This window comes from Colossoma macropomum, unplaced genomic scaffold (genome assembly GCF_904425465.1).
Source record: "Colossoma macropomum unplaced genomic scaffold, Colossoma_macropomum, whole genome shotgun sequence".
In the NCBI taxonomy this organism is placed as follows: Eukaryota; Metazoa; Chordata; class Actinopteri; order Characiformes; family Serrasalmidae; genus Colossoma; species Colossoma macropomum.
Window position 1 is genome coordinate 4,238,992 of NW_023494809.1, and position 18,732 is coordinate 4,257,723.

General features: G+C 39.7%; 2 protein-coding genes across 2 annotated transcripts in view; both read right to left on the bottom strand.

Moving 5' to 3' along the window:
• rims2a (regulating synaptic membrane exocytosis 2a) overlaps positions 1–12,286 on the bottom strand; it is a 198,512-nt gene extending 186,226 nt beyond the window's left edge. The window contains 1 exon segment of the mRNA XM_036558135.1: positions 12,005–12,286. Within this exon segment, the coding sequence (XP_036414028.1) occupies positions 12,005–12,126 (122 nt within the window). The 5' untranslated portion in view covers positions 12,127–12,286.
• LOC118798505 (regulating synaptic membrane exocytosis protein 2-like) overlaps positions 12,144–18,732 on the bottom strand; it is an 81,675-nt gene continuing 75,086 nt past the window's right edge. Inside the window, exons 6-7 of the mRNA XM_036557883.1 lie at positions 13,586–13,686; positions 12,144–12,356 (exon numbers count right to left, since the gene is read on the bottom strand). Of these exons, the coding sequence (XP_036413776.1) occupies positions 12,144–12,356; positions 13,586–13,686 (314 nt within the window). The remainder of the gene's footprint in view (positions 12,357–13,585; positions 13,687–18,732) is intronic.

Here is an 18,732-nt window from a genome sequence, read left to right on the forward strand (position 1 = left end):
ACAAACTGTGCAGCAGCAGATGAGCTACTGTCTCTGACTTTACATCTACAAGGTGGACTGACAAGGTAGGAGTGTCTAATAGAGTGGACAGTGAGTGGACAGTGTTTAAAAACTCCAGCAGCACTGCTGTGTCTGATCCACTCGCACCAGCACAACACACACTAACACACCACCACCACGTCAGTGTTACTGCAGTGCTGAGAATGATCCACCACCCAAATAGTACCTGCTCTGTGAGGGTCCATGGGGTCCTGACCACTGAAGAACAGGGTAAAAGGGGGCTAACAAAGTATGCAGAGAAACAGATGGACTACAGTCTGTAACTGTAGAACTACAAAGTGCACCTATACAGTAAGTGGAGCTGATAAAATGGACAATGAGCGTAGAAACAAGGATCATAATGTTATGCCTGATCGGTGTAGATTTCATGGTCTAAAAAAAGCTATGCTTTTCATACAGACGTGATATCGGCTTGCAGTGCTGAGCAACCAAGTTTCTAGAACTGTCTCATCCATGCTAGACACAATAAATGTGGTATCACTCAGCATTTCGTTCAGAAATGATGGTGTGGTAAGAGCAGCATCTTTTTATAGTTTGCAAATTAACATCAATAAACGAACAATTTTTTTAAACCAGAGGTGAAACGGTTTTTACTGCCACTGTGTACTGTTTCTACCAGTTATCATCGTTATCACCAAGTTAACCAGCATCAGGCACAGGCCTAACATACACACCCTCTCTTCAAATCCCTGCTAAAGATGCGCAGGCAGGGTATACTGTACTGGACATACTCTCCAGAAGTACAAAGCCAAGCTGAGCACCTGAGGGCACTGTTCTGTAGAAATGGCCACTCTGACGCATGGAAAGGCAGCATAAGCCACTTTCACCTGGAGGAACGTTCGCATTCCTGCCATTAGAGCACTAGCTCAGCCTCTGTTCACACATGCTCCATCTTTTCAGAGAATCAGTCGCGCTCACTGAACATGAAAGAATGCAGATGTCCCTGTCCCAAGTCGCTCTATTGAGAAAGACCAGAACTCCTCTCTGTCTAGCTCATTTGTTCTCTGTCTTAAGGCATGGCACGATACTTCCTCCCTCTCTCTCACTCTCTACTCTCTGTGTAAGGAGTGGATATTATAGGTCTTGCAAACATAGCCATGTTTGGTGTTTGTCTGAACGCCCTGTGGGCTAGCCATTAGTACTTTCTCTTCAAGTCTATTTGCTTTCCAACTGATTTGGACATTTAAGTATCTATAGGAGGTCATGGGATATCTGGTTAACTGCAAAGGAGGGAAAAAACAATACAAAAAAAGAATGTAGAGCTGTAGCTTATCTTTTTAAGGGACATCACTGGTGTTGCACAAAAATGCAGCATCATGCACTGCGATACATTTCGAAGGACAGCCAAGGGAAATCAGAGTCAGATGAGTAACATAACAGAGACCACCTTAGATGAGCAAATGAGCTACAAAAAACTACAGCTAAAATGAAATATATTTTAACTAGCTAACATTAGCCTAGCCTATGTAGCAATAAAAGGTAAATCTGGCTTCTCAGTGATGTCCTTAGAAACACGTACAAGCCTGGGCGCCTACATTAAGGCATTTGTGTTTCGGAGTAGCAAAGCACAAAATAACATGAAATTTTCACATTTTACAGTTCTCTTAAAACATAAAATTGGCATTTCAGTGAATTGCTGGTCTGTACATTTTCTCTTTCCCTAATGAAATGCAAGAGTGCCTGAATAGTGATTCGAGTGCTCAAAAAACTGGCAATGTTTAATGTTATGTTATTAATTCCCACAATTGTCCCCTTAGATGAACTGTAGATGGACTAAGACATGAAATTTCTTTATTTTTACACTGGAGCTACGAGCCAAATGTAACTAACAAAGAATGGCAGCTACCTACCAGCTTAACATCATGCAAACTGCATGCCTGAATCACAAGCTTGACTCAAACCGTCTTTAGTTGTAAGGTAATATGCAGTTTCTGATATTAAATGACTTAGCTGTGGTTCTTCATGGGTTCTTTAGTAAAAGGAATGGTTCTATTTGGAACCATTAAATGATTAAATGGTTCTTTGCATGGGGAAGGAGGATTTGTTGTATATGGTTCTGTATATAACGTTTGGAAAATGGTTATATATATATAGCACTATAAAAGCATAAGCTTGACATTGTAACAGTAGAGCAACGCTTTTTGGTACTATTGGAACTATATATCCTCATATCTCCCTTCATGTTTCCATCAGTTGGTCTGAAACATATAAAGGTAAAATAAAAGAAATGCTGTTTCTTGAGTTCCTATGCAGTTCTATTCTTCACACCCATCAAACCAAACCCTCCAGAAGATGATGAGCACCCTGTTCTGGTTCTGGCACAGGGCTGCTCCTCAGAGACTAACGCTGAGCACTGAGGCCCTTAATTCTGCCTGCCTGCCTCCACAGCTGCCTCCACATTCCGGCATGCTCTCAGCTCCCCTCCACACACAGCCAGCCAGGCCTCCACTGAAAGCCAATTCTGGCTATTCAGGACCAGCAGTACTCAACAGTGTTGGGATCCAGCACCCAAACTTTGCACTCCCTCCTTATTGTGTTAAAAAGAACTTTTTACCAAGTATCAATGTTGCTAAAAAAAACTACACCTATTCAGAATTAGTCAGCAGGGCTGGCTGGTATTGATAAAACTAAAATTGATAAAACTGATAAAATTCCAAGTATATCACAATATCAGAGAACATTTAAGTTTACATTAATAAAGCAATGGACTAAACCTTTCTGAATAGTGGTACATTATGCTAAAATTGTGTCTTACAAAGCAGAAATAGCTTGTTTTGATTGGACTGTTTGTAGTCTACAGTAGACAGTCAACAGGACTCTCCAAAGGAAGCCTGTAGTGTTGTAAATGTTAGCTGGATAGAATCCTGATCACCAAAAAGAAAACTTGCTATTTTTTTAAGCTTTTATATGCTTTCAACTCCTTTTTCAAAACAACCTGAAACAATCCAAAGCTCCCAGCAAATATGACATACCTTGCACTTTTATAGTATACTAAAAGAATGTCTCATAAAGCTGACAAAGCTTGTTTTGACTGGACCGTTTGATCTGTTTTCTTCTCTAAAAATTAAGAGAGTTTGCAGTACCCACCAAAAGGAGCTCAAAGTATTGTAAATGTTAACTAGACAAAATCCAGATTCCCAGAAAGACTTACTATTTTAAACTTACTATTTATTTAGCTTTTATGTGCTCTTTTTTATGTGTTCTCTCAAAACAATCTGAATCTGAATTTAACTGGGCCTGAAATTTTGATCCAAACCCCAATACAGACCATGAACTTTCTGTCCGAGCCTGACTCAACCTGCCAGAAAGCGTTGCGTCTGATCCTGACCCGAGCCCAACAAGTTCTGTCCAAACACCTTTTGTCATGAGTGCTTCATGGACTCCAGCATTCCAGATTAAAAAAACATTTAAAATAGTGAAACTAGTTAAGAACAAGTAAAACTAAAGCAGGCAGAAATGCAGGGAAAAAAACGGTCCAAAGTGGGTGGCAGGCTGTGAGAACCCAAACGTGACATCTAAAGCTGGACCAATATATATTTGAGAAAGGTGAACTGAATCCAACAAGAAGAGTCAGGTCCTGTCAGCTTCGGACAAAATTGTCAGGCTCTACAGCAAACGATGTAGCACATAATTTTAGTTATCTATTAGTATGACTAAAACTAAAGCTTAGTATTGCTGTTTTTTATGCTGGAACCTCCCACACAATTGTTCAGTCTTGTGACGTTTACTGAAGCTTTATGGCTAAATCGCGAGTTATCACTCCTATATCTTTCTCTGCTCTAGCCTCGGTCAGTCGGGCCTGACCGACTCCCTGACAGAGGGGATTACACATCATCCACACTATTGATCAAACAACGTTGCCATGGCGACCAAGCCATGGAAAGGAACAGCATGGTCGTAGGGGATATTCCAGCACTGAGAAACTCCAATTATGATTTATCCTTTCTCCTCCTCCCTTTCGGTCGCTCCCATTCTCTCGCTCTCTCTACAGCGGAAGAAGGTGTTGTTTGAACTAAACGTTGCTGCCAGTGTCTATACGGGCTTTTCATTCCAGTAGCACAAAAAATCTTAAACAACTACGAACATGCAGACATTTGTGTTTTCCCAACTCAGACAAACCCACTGTATACTTTAACCCTTAGAGATTTGTTAGTTTTGTTTTGCTATCCTAATGCAGAATATAATCACTCACTTACACATTTAACCCCTTTCCGAAGGATCCTGGGACAGTCATTTCACACTTATATAACTTAAGAATAACTTGGTCATCTTGCATTTTAGTCAGTGTAGTCACTGAAAAATAAGCATTAGGTACGAAAGTACGAAATAATCTATACTAAATGAATCCAATTTCATACAATTTATTTATATACTGCTTTGTGAGCAAGACCCAGGGTAACAGTGCCAAAAAAAATGTCCAAGAGCAAGAGGAAAAAAACTCCTCCTCTGATGACAAATGTTAGATTATCATCTGAATGACAATGAGAAATAGCTGTTTGGAAACCAGCAACTACTGGTAGAAGCATATCAGAGTGAAAGTAAGAATTAAGTCCAGGAAAACCTGTGACTACCGTAAGAAGCCCATCATGATAACCTGCTACTATATATAGTATGTAAAGAGCTCGGTATGGTCATTAGTCTCTAAGACTGAACAGTTCCAGTTAGAGGCCATGCAGGCACCAATGTCATCAGGAGGGTGAGTGAGTAAATTACACAATGCTTGCTAGTGATAATTCAGACTTCAAAGGTTGAAGTAGGCCTACTGGATACTGAACGAGTTCTCAAATGCATTAAATAATTTTCTGAGCACTGAGGTGCAGTCTGACGCTAAAATCCTTACCACAATGCATTGTGTATGCTCAATAGTATTGCTTGAAATGAGTGCAAACAGTCATGACCAATGTCATATTCTGGGTTTTCTTGTACTTGATGACAATATGAACACGAATAATACTGAACGGATATAAATATCCAAAAAAAGAACAAATTACAGTGACTGGTGAGCTGGAGCTGAACATATTATTTTTACAAGGCTTATTTTTTTCATTGCTGTCTTGCAAGAGAAAAAGTCCTGTCTGTCGAGCTTGTCACTCAGCTCCAAAATTCTGCACTACAGTAAGGGTCAGGCAGGCATCAGCGGGCAGGAAGGCAATGTACAGTACAGCAGATCTGGACTTTAGTGAACAATTGGCAGCCCCCATTAGGAGCAACTCTGAAACAGGCATGCATAATGCATGGGGCTGGAGAGGGGAGCAGAGTGCATTAGTGTGAGGGACACAGCAGGACTGGACACAGATCAGAGGCCCTGGTTTTATTAAGGAAAAAAAGCACACATGGACAGGTCAGCATGATGCTGCTATGGAACAAGCAACCAAAGCTTAGCCATAAAGGTGCAGTTAATATAATTAATAATTAATTATAGTAATAAACACTGCATTTTCCACATTTTGTATCTTACAGTACATTCTTTCTTAATGGGGCCACCAACTGACTAAACTCATCCACAAGTCTCACGGGGCAAGACGTAAACTATTCCAAATCAACAACCGGAAATCAGAGAAATTTATAAAATTTCACAATTTTTAAACTGGGTAAACTTCCTGCTGTGTACCCCTATCACTCCTCATACACACATATACGCGTATATTGCCATAATGCATATGTGAACCATTTCAACTTATAAAATTAATCCACCTTAACACATACACATGTTTATGAAGTGATGACAGAACACATCAGATGGACAAAAAGATACTAAACTGTCACTAGGGTGGTTCCCTCAAGGGGAAGGTCAGCAGGGTCTTTGAGGTACGGCCATACTCAATTGCAATTACATATTTTTTTAAGTTACACTAATTCCACATTCTCCATCTTTACTCCAGGCCATTCACTTTATTTTTCTATTTTTATATTAGGTTAAAAAAGGCACAGATGTATCCCTTTTCCCCAAGGAAGTGAATGTAATGTGGCTTTTAAAACTCATTTAAGGTACACAATTGAGCCATAAGACCACTACTGTACCTCTGAGGGTATATTTACATGGTTCGTACCTTGGAGAACAACAGTGTACTTATGAAGTGCATTTTTTCTGACAGCGTAGAACAGACAATTTTGTCAATGTTTACCTCAAAATAACTAATACCTCATAAATCAATAATTAACGTTAGGGATGTTTAGCTTCTACTGTATTCTACAACCACAAAGCTGGGACGCTGAGCAGAATGTAAATAAAAATAGGATGCAATGATATGCAAATCATGTAAACCATGTTTTTAAAGGAAAATACTATAAAGACAACATATGAAATGTTGAAAGTGACAAATTTCATGTGCTTATTAGCTTGCTGTAATACGTGCAGAATGTGGTTTGACATTGTCTTTCTGAAATAAGTCCTTCCCTGAAAAAGGCTTCGTCTGGATGGCAGCATATGTTGCCAAAACCTGTATATATTTCTATATATATATATATATATATTTATATATATATATATATATGTTTGCACTATTTTCAGTTAAATGCAAAAAGTATATGGTTTAAATGATTTGCACATAATTGCATTTTGTTTTTATTTACATTTTGCACAGCGTCCCAACTTTTTTGGAAATGGAGTTGTAGACATGGTTTACTCTGGAGTTCCCGTCAGAGCTCAGGGGGGCTTCTTTTGTAATCATGAAGGCTGCAGCATCAATATCAGGACACATATGTGTGAGAGAGTGTCTGCAGCTGTCAAATGAACAGCAAGTAAAAAAATTACTTCACTTAACCAAGCCACAGATCACGTATATCACAGTAACATCATTTACTCAGAATTTAAGACAAACACATTAACACATAAACAAAATGCTAACAGCTAAGCGCTGATCACAGCAGATACAAACAAAACACTCACTAAAACTGCGACCTAATCTGCATCTGTGAAAGAGAGATTAACTCAGGTACACGGCTAACAAGCATCATACAGTCCATTTGTGCCATTATTCATGCACATAACATCACACGATAAACTGAACGAACTCTACTGTCTTTAGCTTTCTTCTCTAATACAACCTTTTATGATGAAAGAATTAAATACTGAGCTATTAGAGCAAAAGTTTGCCACGTGCTGGAAGCTGTTTGTGTCAGCCATATCAGGAAAGTACATGTGTAACAGTGCAGCTGGCTGATTAAATGAAATTAAATGAAAATAAACGATGAAATTTTTTGAAATACCCCCAGTGTCATTTGACGTAACCCTGGGGGGTATGCCTACCACAGTTTGGGAACCACTGTTCTAAGTCATATCAGTTCTGTTATTTACTGTTCATTTACATATTTAATTTTCTATCTCTTATTTTTAGCCATTGCTTACTGTTGTAGGAATCTAGCTCTTAATAAGCAGCACCTCAGTTTGTCAGAACACTGCCAAACATTTTTATCGTTACAACTCTTCACATTTACAGGTCACATTTAGGCAGATTAATCGATTATTAGTTGATAATTAATTCACATGAATGATCCAATGTCAAAACATTGGTTTTACAGTCCTGTTGGGGACAACCGTCTGTGTTGGACCAAACCAGAGTAGGGCCCCTCTAAAACCTGCCCTTGTCCATGCTCTTTTAACATCCACAATACAAGAGATAACACAAGAAAAACGAACTTGTGTGCAAAATACTATCACTGGCTAACGACAATGTTTTTCACTTGCAAGAGTCAATTTGTTCTCCATACATATGACACACATCTACAGGCTTGATTGCAGTTTTTGAAGGACTTTTCAGCCATACTAACTTACGTCATATCCATATACAGACCACAGGGTTGCTGTCCGCCAAACAACGTTGATGACATGTAATTTTTGGTACAATGTGATTCGGCTCTTTAAGGATCCTATTTGTTCCCTGTTTAAGCAGCAGTATGTCAAATTTTAGACTTAGTATTTTAAACACAGACACAGTTGGTTCAGAAAGTTCACACTCAGTTTGTCCCCGCCTTAATAAGTCTAAATTCCCACCCACCTTGAGCCCAAAATTTCTCATGGTTATTGCAGACGTTCCTGTTACAAGATCACGTCTGGCTCCACGAGATTACTCATCAGCTAAAAATTTTATTTATTTTTGTCATTCATAGCTCATTAAACATGTGCAAAACTTCTGTTTAAAGCATGGATTCTAAACTTTTAATCGACGCCATGTTTGCTTATGTAAGTAGAAGAGGAGAGATTTTTTATATGATTTGAATGTGATCAAAAAAAGTTACTGTTGCCTACACAGTCTTCTTTGGAAAAAAAGCCAGAATTGCAGTTAAATCTTTCGATACAAAATGTAAACTAAATATGAATATAATTAACAGAATTACTACATAATCAAATATGTACTTTCATAATTACAGTCGAACAGTGCAGCAAATTTTTAAGGGTTAACAAGGACTTTCTAAGTTTAAAATTGGGTGTCAGAGTTGCAAAAACATTCAAAATTTGCAAAGCAGAGATACTACAAAGCCAGGATTGGGAATACTGTTACAGCAGTTGACATGCCCTCTTCGATCAGTGGAATATGAATATGAATGCAAACAAAATGTATATTTTTCATACCAGAATTGATTTTGATATCCAATATTTTTCACAGGACAATAATTTTATTGGCTTATTTTGACTTAATTTGCATGTAATTTACTATGCTGATTATTCACCTTTGACTATCCTTCAGCGTTGCCTATAATCCATAACAGTATCATGCAAACTTCATCTTTGGAGCCAGAAGTTTCTACAGCAATGTGTTGTGTTTTCAGAAGAAATTTTTTTACCCAAGTAACCCAGACAACTAATTCAACTTCAAACCATTAAATTAAAAAAAAAAAACTTTAAAAGGCAAGACCAGTCACAAGAAGTCATCTTTCTATCAACACTTTTTCAAATACCTTCATATGACATGACTAGACAGGCTGTCAGTGAAGATGTCTCTTTACATGTGCATCACCTTTTCACAATAAACAATTCTGAATAATGCAGTGATCAAAATGATACTTAGTTCTGCTTGCTCTGCACTATTAAGATGAAATGTGTCAAGAAACAAGGGGTATCTGGAGCGATAAACTGGAAGAAACACCTTTGGAAGCCTTCAATGTGTAGTTCCTTAAAAAGTCAGTTGCTTCAGCAGTTCTTTATTTTAAAGGGGAATTCAAAATTGCTGCATGATTGAATGGTTAAGATATGAATAAAGATGTTCAGAGTAGTTTAATGTAAAATGCTTCATTCTAGAGAAACAACTCAGAATTGTTCACAGTGGTGGTGATAGGAACCAGACTTCTGAAGAGTTTCATGCCTCTAAAATCTCCATCACAGAACATTATTACATCAAATGGTTATGAATACACTGCCTGATGTCTAAAGCATTGTATTACAATAATTTTGATATAAGATTTTGGCCTTATATGTAGTTGTTAAAATCCATTCATGGGGGAAAGGTTTTATTTTATTGCTATCAACATTATATACTGTATAAAAACTCAAACAACACATAGGGTCACTGGTAATTCTGGATAGAAAATAAAATGTATTTGCACCACAACACTGCAACTCTTGGTTCCTATTACCAGCACTGTGAAGAAATCTTTACAACGAGCCTTTTTATATCAAACCACCGTAAATGACTGTTGATATCTCAGCAATAAAATCTGTGGAATTCCCCTTTAAGAGTGTATTCTAAGCAGTAAGAAGTCCACAGGCCCTTGAACATTTCCTTCACATCTCCTAACAGAAAAGAGCCTCACACAGAAGAGCAGGAGAAGCTCTAAGGCGCAGTAAGATGAACAAAAGCAAAAGAATAAACTGACTCCATCAGCGTAGAACGTCCTCTTGTGAAAAGCATGTGGTAACTTCGCTGTGTTGGTTTGTTAAGCATACAAAAGACAGGATGTGTTACAGAAACGGCTCTGAGCTTCTCTTGCCCCACCGGACAAAGCATATCACTAAGCTTTCACGACTCAAATCCTCAGGGCCTTCCAGCATGGTTTTGCATTGAAAGGCTCTGGCCATTTACAGGCCCTAAACCTCAGAGGGACTGGAGCTGCGAAGCGGTGGGAACTGAGGGGCTCTGTGGCTTTTAAATGCATGCACACATCCCAAGTGTATGTGCACATCTTCTTCTAACTCATGCTTGTGGCTATGCTTCTATACATCACAGAAATCTATACTGCCCACATCTTTGCAAATAGCCTTCTAGCTCTCTTTCTCTCTCTCTGACACATAGACACACACACTCTGAGTCAACAGTACCCATAAAAATCTTTCCCATCCCATTAAAAGCCCAGCACTAAACAACCAAAAGCACAGCATGGGCCATCTTACCTACCACATGGTACACTATATGTCCAAAAATTTGTAGACACCTCATCCAGCACTTCTTCTGATATCAAGGCTTTTTAACTGCGTTTAATAGAGTTTGCCCCAGCTACTCTTTCGGTAAGGCTTTTTGGAACATCGCTGTGAGGATCTGATTGCATTCAGACGCAAGAGCATTAGTGAGGTCAGGTAGTGATGTCAACTGATTAGTTCTGAATCACACCAACTCATCCCAAAGATACTGGATGGAGCTCCATCACTCCACTGCTCCATAGCCCAATGTTGGAGGGGCTTTATACCCCTCTAACCAATGCTTGGCACTGGGCATGGTGTCATGTACAGCTGCTCAAGAGCATCCCATTCTATTATCAATGCCTTTCTTCTGGACCTGTGTCAGCTATGGGTGCACCTTAAAGTAGCCAAATTTACTAATTAGTAGTGGCGCCAGGATACGTTTGGAAGTATAGTGTATCTGTCACGGTCTAAGCCTTTAAAAGCCTGAAAGGAGTCCAAGATGTATTTAAATTCACATGTGCATAATCTAATAAAGCATATTAACAAAACAGCATTGAGACTGACTATATATGAAATCTGAGATTTTCTAAACGCGGTAGACGTCTTTTTAATGTTACAGATTAATTCACCAACCTTATCACATAATTTTCGGTACAATGTGATTTGGATCTGTAAGGATCCCATTTGTTCCCTGTTTAAGCAGGAGTATATCAAATTTTGACTTAGTATTTTTAAAATATTGACTTGCTATGTCTAAATTGATATTTTTTCTCAGAATATTGACTCACAATGTCAAAATAAACATCTGCTATGTTGAAATAATGACTTACCATGTCATAATAATGACTATTCTTTGAAATTTAATATCTCTTATTTCGGCAAACAAAGCTCAAGAAAATAAGCCATTATCTTGAGATATTATGTCAATATTTAGAGAAAATGAGTCATTATTTTAAAATATTAGGTCGGTATTCTGAGAAAATAAGTCATTGTTCTGATATACTCAGTGAATATTTTGAGAAAACAAGTAATTGTTTTGAGATGCTAAGTCATGTTTTTTTTTTCAGAAAATAAGTAAATATTTCACGATATAAAGTCAATATTTCGAGAAAATGAGCCCTTCTTTCAATGTTTTTGACATAGTACAGCCAAAAACAGGAGAAGGCGATTTTTTCCTCTCTCTGGCAGGAATGGGCTTCCATAGCTCTGCTTATACAAGGCAGCGGTGAAAAAATAGCAGGAATTTGCAGAACTAAACGCTCGTGATGTCCAAGCAGCGGCGCATAGACACACGTACACTCATGCGGCAGCGGAGCATCAGTGCGCGCGCGCACACACACACACACACACACACACACACACACACACACACAGCTCGGCTAAATCGCAACATTTCTCCGCTCCCTTTGCGATCACCGCCGGCTCCTCTGCCGCACTGCTTCGTCAGAAAGCCAAACGCATTTGAACTGCATTAACTGCATCCAGCAGGCATCTCCTGATCGATACCTGCCTCCACGCGCGCTCTCTCTCTCTCTCTCTCTCTCACACACACAGCGCGGAGAAAAACTGCATATGTCCCACTCCGTCCCACAGGAACTGACTGCTCACCCGATGTTGCTGAGCGCCTGCTCCAGCAGCTCCGTCTGTAAAATGTTCTGGGGCGCACTGAAAGCCCCATTAAAATGGGACAGCACCGAGCTACAGAACTGACGCAGCGTCTCAAACTGCATCGTTATTAGTATTTTTTTTATTCCCCCCTTCCTTCCTTCTTGCGTGCTTTAGCGCTTCCTTCCTTCAGCGATGATTCAGGTTCAGCTCCCGCACCTCCATCAACCGACCGACGGAGCGAGCGACTACCTCCAGGGGAAGAAGAGGAGCGCAGCCCAGCGCCCTGCTGCTCCTGCCGGGCTCCCGCAGCACAGCTGGCCGAGCCGGGCTGCTTCAGGCATCGCGATCCCAACTCGAACCGAAAGAGAGAGAGAGCTAAATAAATATATAACCCAGATAAAGCGAGCGGCTCGGCACAGAGTGGAGAAGAAACCGAGGCTAAGCAGCTAGCAGAAAGTCCCAGTGCAGCATCGCTCTCTCTTTTCTTTTTTCCTTTCCTCCGCTCGGCGAACCACGAGGAGAGAAATGCTGCTGGCGTCAGGGCTTTCTTATTTATTTCATTATTTCTTTTTTCCCTCTGTTGTTAGTCGAAGCTAACTGGCCACCGTCCGCTTTTAAGAAAAGCATCCTAGCAAATGCGAGGTGTTCCAGCTAGTGCGTGAGGAAGGAGGAGGAGAAGGAGGGAGGGAGGGGGTGAAGGGAAGGTAGGGGGCGGGAACTTTTACACAAACCGTTGAGGGGTTTTCTGCAAAGCGATGGAGAGAGCTCGACCACTACACACCAAGCACAGGCAGGGAGGGCTGGAAGAACAGCAGAGACTTCGATTTGAAGCCAGTGAGTCTGTTCACACATGGCAGCACAAATTCGATTGTTTTGCATATCGGATTGTTTTTGTGATTAGCCAGTTACGCCAACTCTCGCGATATTTGTATCTTGTCTATTCACCGCATTACTGCACATCGTGTTAGTGCTTCCATAGTTAAGCATGCATCTGTAGTGCAACATGCCGGGAAACAATGGATAATGCAGATAAATGATCACAACTGCCAATCAATATTTGAGCTAAAGACCAGGCAAACCGATTCCTGAACGTTTTACATGAAAGCAGGGAAACTGGTTTGTACGGCACTTATCTGATTATTCAAGTGGTCCAGTGAACAGCGTACTTTGAATTCTTAGATCAGGCCTAGAAATCCAATTAAGAGAGCTCAACTCAATTTTAGCTCAACTATCAGGTTTTCCAGCGCGTGAACCCTTACTCTGATTTCTTTCGTTGCGCATAAGCGCAAACAGCGAGCTGTCCCAGAAGTAGCAAGCAGCGTTTAACACAGCATCAGTAAGATGGCAACAAAACACAATTACAGCGACGCTGAAACCAACTACACGCTTGACAAAATGAAGAATTTAAACATTCTTCATCTTCTTGATCAGGGTTTCTCGACCTGTGGGCTGTGAAGCAACCTCTAGTGGTTGCGGGCCAGTACTCAGAGGGAGGCAGCAATTCGGGCCGGTAACGTCACTGTAAGTCATAAAAAACTAAAGCGCTTGTTTAGACTTATCACACCTTTTTCTTTAGTTCACTCTGTTTTCACGAGTGAACACTCCACCTGTGTTCAGGTCTGCAGCAAACAGCTGAACCGGTCCGGCAGAAACTGCAGGTCTCGGTCCACTGATGGAATGCGCTGTGATCAAACGAGGGAATTCACCAGTAGAGCTGGCTTTCCTTCTCTTCTAGAGGCACGACGGCGCCGTACAGTCAGCATAAGACTGTTTTAACGACTGACTCCTTAGACACTGAGCAGAAGCTGCTATTAAAAACAACAGATGAGCCATAAAATAACAGAAAAAATTTTAGAAAAGCGTTTGATTTCAGCTCATGGATCGCGCAGCATATATTTCGCTGAACATCAGCGAGAGGTTAACCTCAAACTAATAAATCAATGACAAATAAGCAGATATAATGTAAGATTCATCACTATTGTTTATTGTGACGACGCTAATTCAAAAGCCCAGTGAGTGGAGTGTGATTTATTTCAAATGAATCACAAAAACCCTCAAAACTAGAGACCAAACTCTTTTGGAAAAGCCAGTGGAGTATTTTCAGTGAAAATGAGATGGACTGCAGCTCCAAATCACATCTATCTTGTACATTTCTATTCTTTTTTTTCTTTGTCCCCTTTTCTGACATCACTACCACTGTGTGGTTTTCTAACTTGTTTCATGTTTTTAATATACCTGCAAATTGTGAAAACCTACTGACAACCAGAATGGCCAATCTGATCTTTATCAGGACCTAATTTTCAGGTTTTCAGTGTCAGCATTTACGATAAGAAAAATAAAGATGTTTTTTTTAAAGTTTTTAGTTTTCCTGTGGGCCACTATGCTTTGTAGTTATACACAGGTGGGCCTTGGGGTGGAAAAGGTTGAGAGCCCCTGTTCTGGATGATGTATACTCATATTTTTCGCTATAGTGACTTGAGGCACGACATGACAATTAGTTTTACTTTCCATTTATGTCACGTCGCCTTCTGTGAGTTTATTGGCCGCTGCAAAGCAAAAATCCGACTTCTGCCTGACTTCTGAGTTTTTCCGTTATCTGATTACTCAAGTGCACGTGAACACGTTAAATGAATTACTGACAAAATCTGATTTTCTGCAGTTATCGGATTACTAAGTCCATGTAAACGCACTCATCGTGGACCCCTAGTGAAAGTCGATGACTGACTCACTTTTCCACCGTGAAAATTTAACTTGTTTTTCTGTTCACTGCTGTGCACGATTTGGCACTCTGCTTATTGCTGAAAAATACATTAGATGCTGGGTTCAGATTCTAGATCAGAGTACGCCTTTGTCATAGGGCGATGTAATCAACTGTGATATCAGCAACGGCTGACAAGTAACCTGATGATGCTTCAGAGGCATACTGTCTTGTTGGGAATTGACAGAGAACTACAGAATGCTAATTAATTTTAAACAGCTTGCCAAACCATATTTAATAATATGTACCTTTAATGTTATTCCCCACTGTGCGAATACTGATGCAAATTTTGAGAAAAGCTACTGCAACATCGAGCATTTTAGCCCAGAACAATCACAAAAGGCCATGATATCCTGGTGGGACCGATACACAAAAACAAATTTAAAAATAACTAAATCTGATTTCTGCAAACCCAGTCAGATAAAATATGATTCAAATTTTTTTCAGTGTGAATGCTCAGATTTAATTTCACATGTTTTTTTTTCAATCCAGAGGCTGACGCAGCGCCAAAAATGAGGCTCCTTCAATATATTTCAGTTAGAAGATTTCAGACTAGAAAACGTACCTGTACATAAAGAAAACATGCATTGTCATGTTTTTGCCAAACGTTTTGCTGGAACAAATTCTGATGCACAGCAACATCAACCAAAGGAAAAATAGATGGGTGGGCAAAGAAGTCTGAAAAAAGTCTGATTTACACAACTGATTTCAAACTGTACAAATCCCACCCATGCTCCAGCTGTGAAAACGTCACCTACCCAGGCAAGGTCTGCGTATGCATCTACCGCAGACCTTACGTATTAAAAAAGCAGTAAGCAGATCACAATAAGTCAGTTGGAATCCTTTCATGAGCCACTGGCCAGCACTAGCCACTGGCCTTAATGTAGGCCGGTGGTGTCCTTGACGCCTTTGGCCTACATTAACCTCCCACCCCCCCCACCCCCCCAGCTTTAGTGTGGAAAATCTTGCAGTTTAATAGTTTTTTTTTAAATATTAGACTTTAACTGCAGCGAGGAGAGACAGGTGGGTAACTTATATGAGCAAATGCATCCCAAGGCTGCGCAGGTGCAGTTTAAGCTATGTGCCTCCCCCACCCCCCAACCATTTCAAACGCTGCTCTCAAGACACACGACCATGAGCACCGTGAAACACTCCTATGTGCCGCCTCAGCATTTCACACAAACGGCTCCCTGTTTTAGCTGAGGCTTCTATCATGCCATCAGCTCCATCAACTGCATCGCGTAACATGGCATAACAGAAGCCTCAGCCAAAATAGCGAGGTGTTTCTTTGAGGTATATTATAGAACACCCCAAATAGAGGCCCAAATGCAACAAATGTACTATAGTATATGGGCGCAATCCCAATAAATACCTGTTAAAGGGGAATTTAACAGATTTTCTAACGTGTATACATCAAAAAATATTAAATACACGTGTAGACATCATTCAGAGTGTTTAGATGTGAAATGCTCCATTCCACAGAAACTGAGTCAGGACTGTTCACAGCGGTGATAGAAACAAGAGGTTTGAAATGGTTGTGAATACGCTGCCTGATGTCTGAGACATTGGTTTATGACAGTTAATAAGATAAGATTTTGGTCCAAAACATATATAAATTCACAGATTACAGAGAGCTAATCTATGATATAGTAATGTAATAATTATATTATATTACTCTTATAATAATAATAGTAATAATAGTTGCATTCTGTTTTTTTATTTACATTTTGCATAGCGTCCCAACTGTTTTGGAATTGGGCATCTCTGCTGTTGTTATTCACGTATCACTTGATAATCGCACTTCAATTGCGAGTGACCGTGCATGCTGCACACAGCCACACAGACAACAGGCAAACGTCTGCGGTGCTGTGAGGTGCAGAAATGGCGTGGTTCACACTTCAGATCTAAAACACACTTCATTTAGTCATGCTCTACATATGCACTGATGCAGCTTGCGACCCACTCGTGCCCAAACTGTGACCCACCAGTGAGTTAAGACCCACAGTTTGAAAACCATTGTACTATGACATCACTTATTCAAAAGATCTGTTAGCATTTCTCCTTGAATGATAAACCAACTTTTCCATCTCATCCAAGCGTAAAAAAACTTTTTTTTGCGATTTTTAAGCATTTTTTAGAATTTCTGGCGTTTCCAGCCAGGAAGGCCCAACTACAACTGTTTTATAGTACACAGACACAACTCAACAAATAACCGTCAAAATAGGTGTTATCCAACTAAATATTAAACTTAGCTGCAAGTAATGTGGCATGATAGAAAACCCAGCTAAAACAGCAACCTGTTTGTGTAAAATGTATTAAGGTACACAGGGCAACCACAACAAATGTATTATACTACAACAGTTGCAAGCACAACAAATAACTTAATATACTGTAGATGTTATTGGACTTGTGTTAAAAATGAATATCCTGCCCTGGATAGAGGAAAGTCAGTAGCAATATACAAGGCCTTTCATAAAAGCAGTTGTTTTTGTCAACCCCCACAAAAATGAGCTCGGCCTGTTAGGCGCCATGTTGTGTCTTGCACTAATAAGACAACACTAATGCATTTTGCTGATGGTGGGAGGAGGTGGCGATGGAAAAAAAAGTGTGAAACCCTGAGAAAACGCCACAGCCATAATTAAATTCGAATCCCAGTGCAATTATTGTTGTTTTATCCAACCGCTCTCTTCTCCCACTCGTCTCGCCCTCTTTTCTCTCTCTCCCTCCCTCTCTCTTCGTAACCGTGTGTTCGCTCGAATGACACCTCGGAGACCAAGACAAATTAGAGCCCCTTCCCACGTTATTCCAGGATATAAATAGGCTGTCAGCGCTTTTTCAGTGGAGGAGATTGGGAGTTAATTTAAACATTCTTTAAGATTAATGAACGTGCTTTTTCAGCGCTTAGGCGGCGGGAGCTGGATTCATCAGCAGGCTTTTCCCGGGACTGTTCAGACGGGCCTAGTCCGGTCCTGGCAGCCGCTCATTCAGCACAGCGTTAACTGAACTGGAATCACAGAGTCAGCACAGAGATCTGCTTAAGATAAAGGCAACAGAACTGGAGAAAGCACTGGAAAACATATAAGGAGTACATCATCCACTATTCTATACATTACCATTCAAAAGCTTGGACTCATCATTCAGAAGTTTGTTTATATACAGTTATATAGTTTGAACAAATTAGATGTTTTGTTCATTTTCTAAGTGAAAAGACGTTAACACATCTTCTGCAGGGAACAAACTTAGACATGTAATTTCTCTGCAAATTTAAGTGCAGAATTTCTGTTATAACTTATTGAAAAAAATTAAAAACACAAACCACGTTTTATGTTTTTTTTCCTCTAACCTGCTTTTTTCAGCAAATAAGAGGCAATTGTGCATTAAAATGTGTACTCTGTAAAAGACGTGTTCACTTATTTTCAATTAATAACAAAACATACGACTGTAAGCATAAAACCTTGGTTGAAAATAAATTATTGTAACATAATACTAGTATAACTTCTCTCATGATTCACTTTGTATGTTTCAAATAATTAATAAAATAAAAAATGTTTCCTGACATTTCTTTAAAACTTTCACATATGAGTAATTTCATTTTTACCTATGCAATGCAAGTGTAATGTTCAAAAAAGTGTTACTGGTAGAAAAATAAACATGCAAATATCACTAATATACAAAGGTGCACTATGTAATGGGATTCAAAAATTTAAAATAGTGCATACATAAACAAGAATTGCAGTTTTAGGCTTGTGAGATCGTGTACCATCGTCAGATAGCAGCCCACAGCCACTGCCGATTGAGAATAGTATTGTGAGATGAAGGGTTTGATGGCAGGCAAGAGACAGGCGCTTTCCAAAAAAAATATATAATAATAACTCATTTTAGCATACATGGATGGATAGAAAGTAATTTGGTAATGCCACAGAAAAGCCTGTTTATGGGCCTATAGCAGTATATGGCAGAGCCTAAAGTG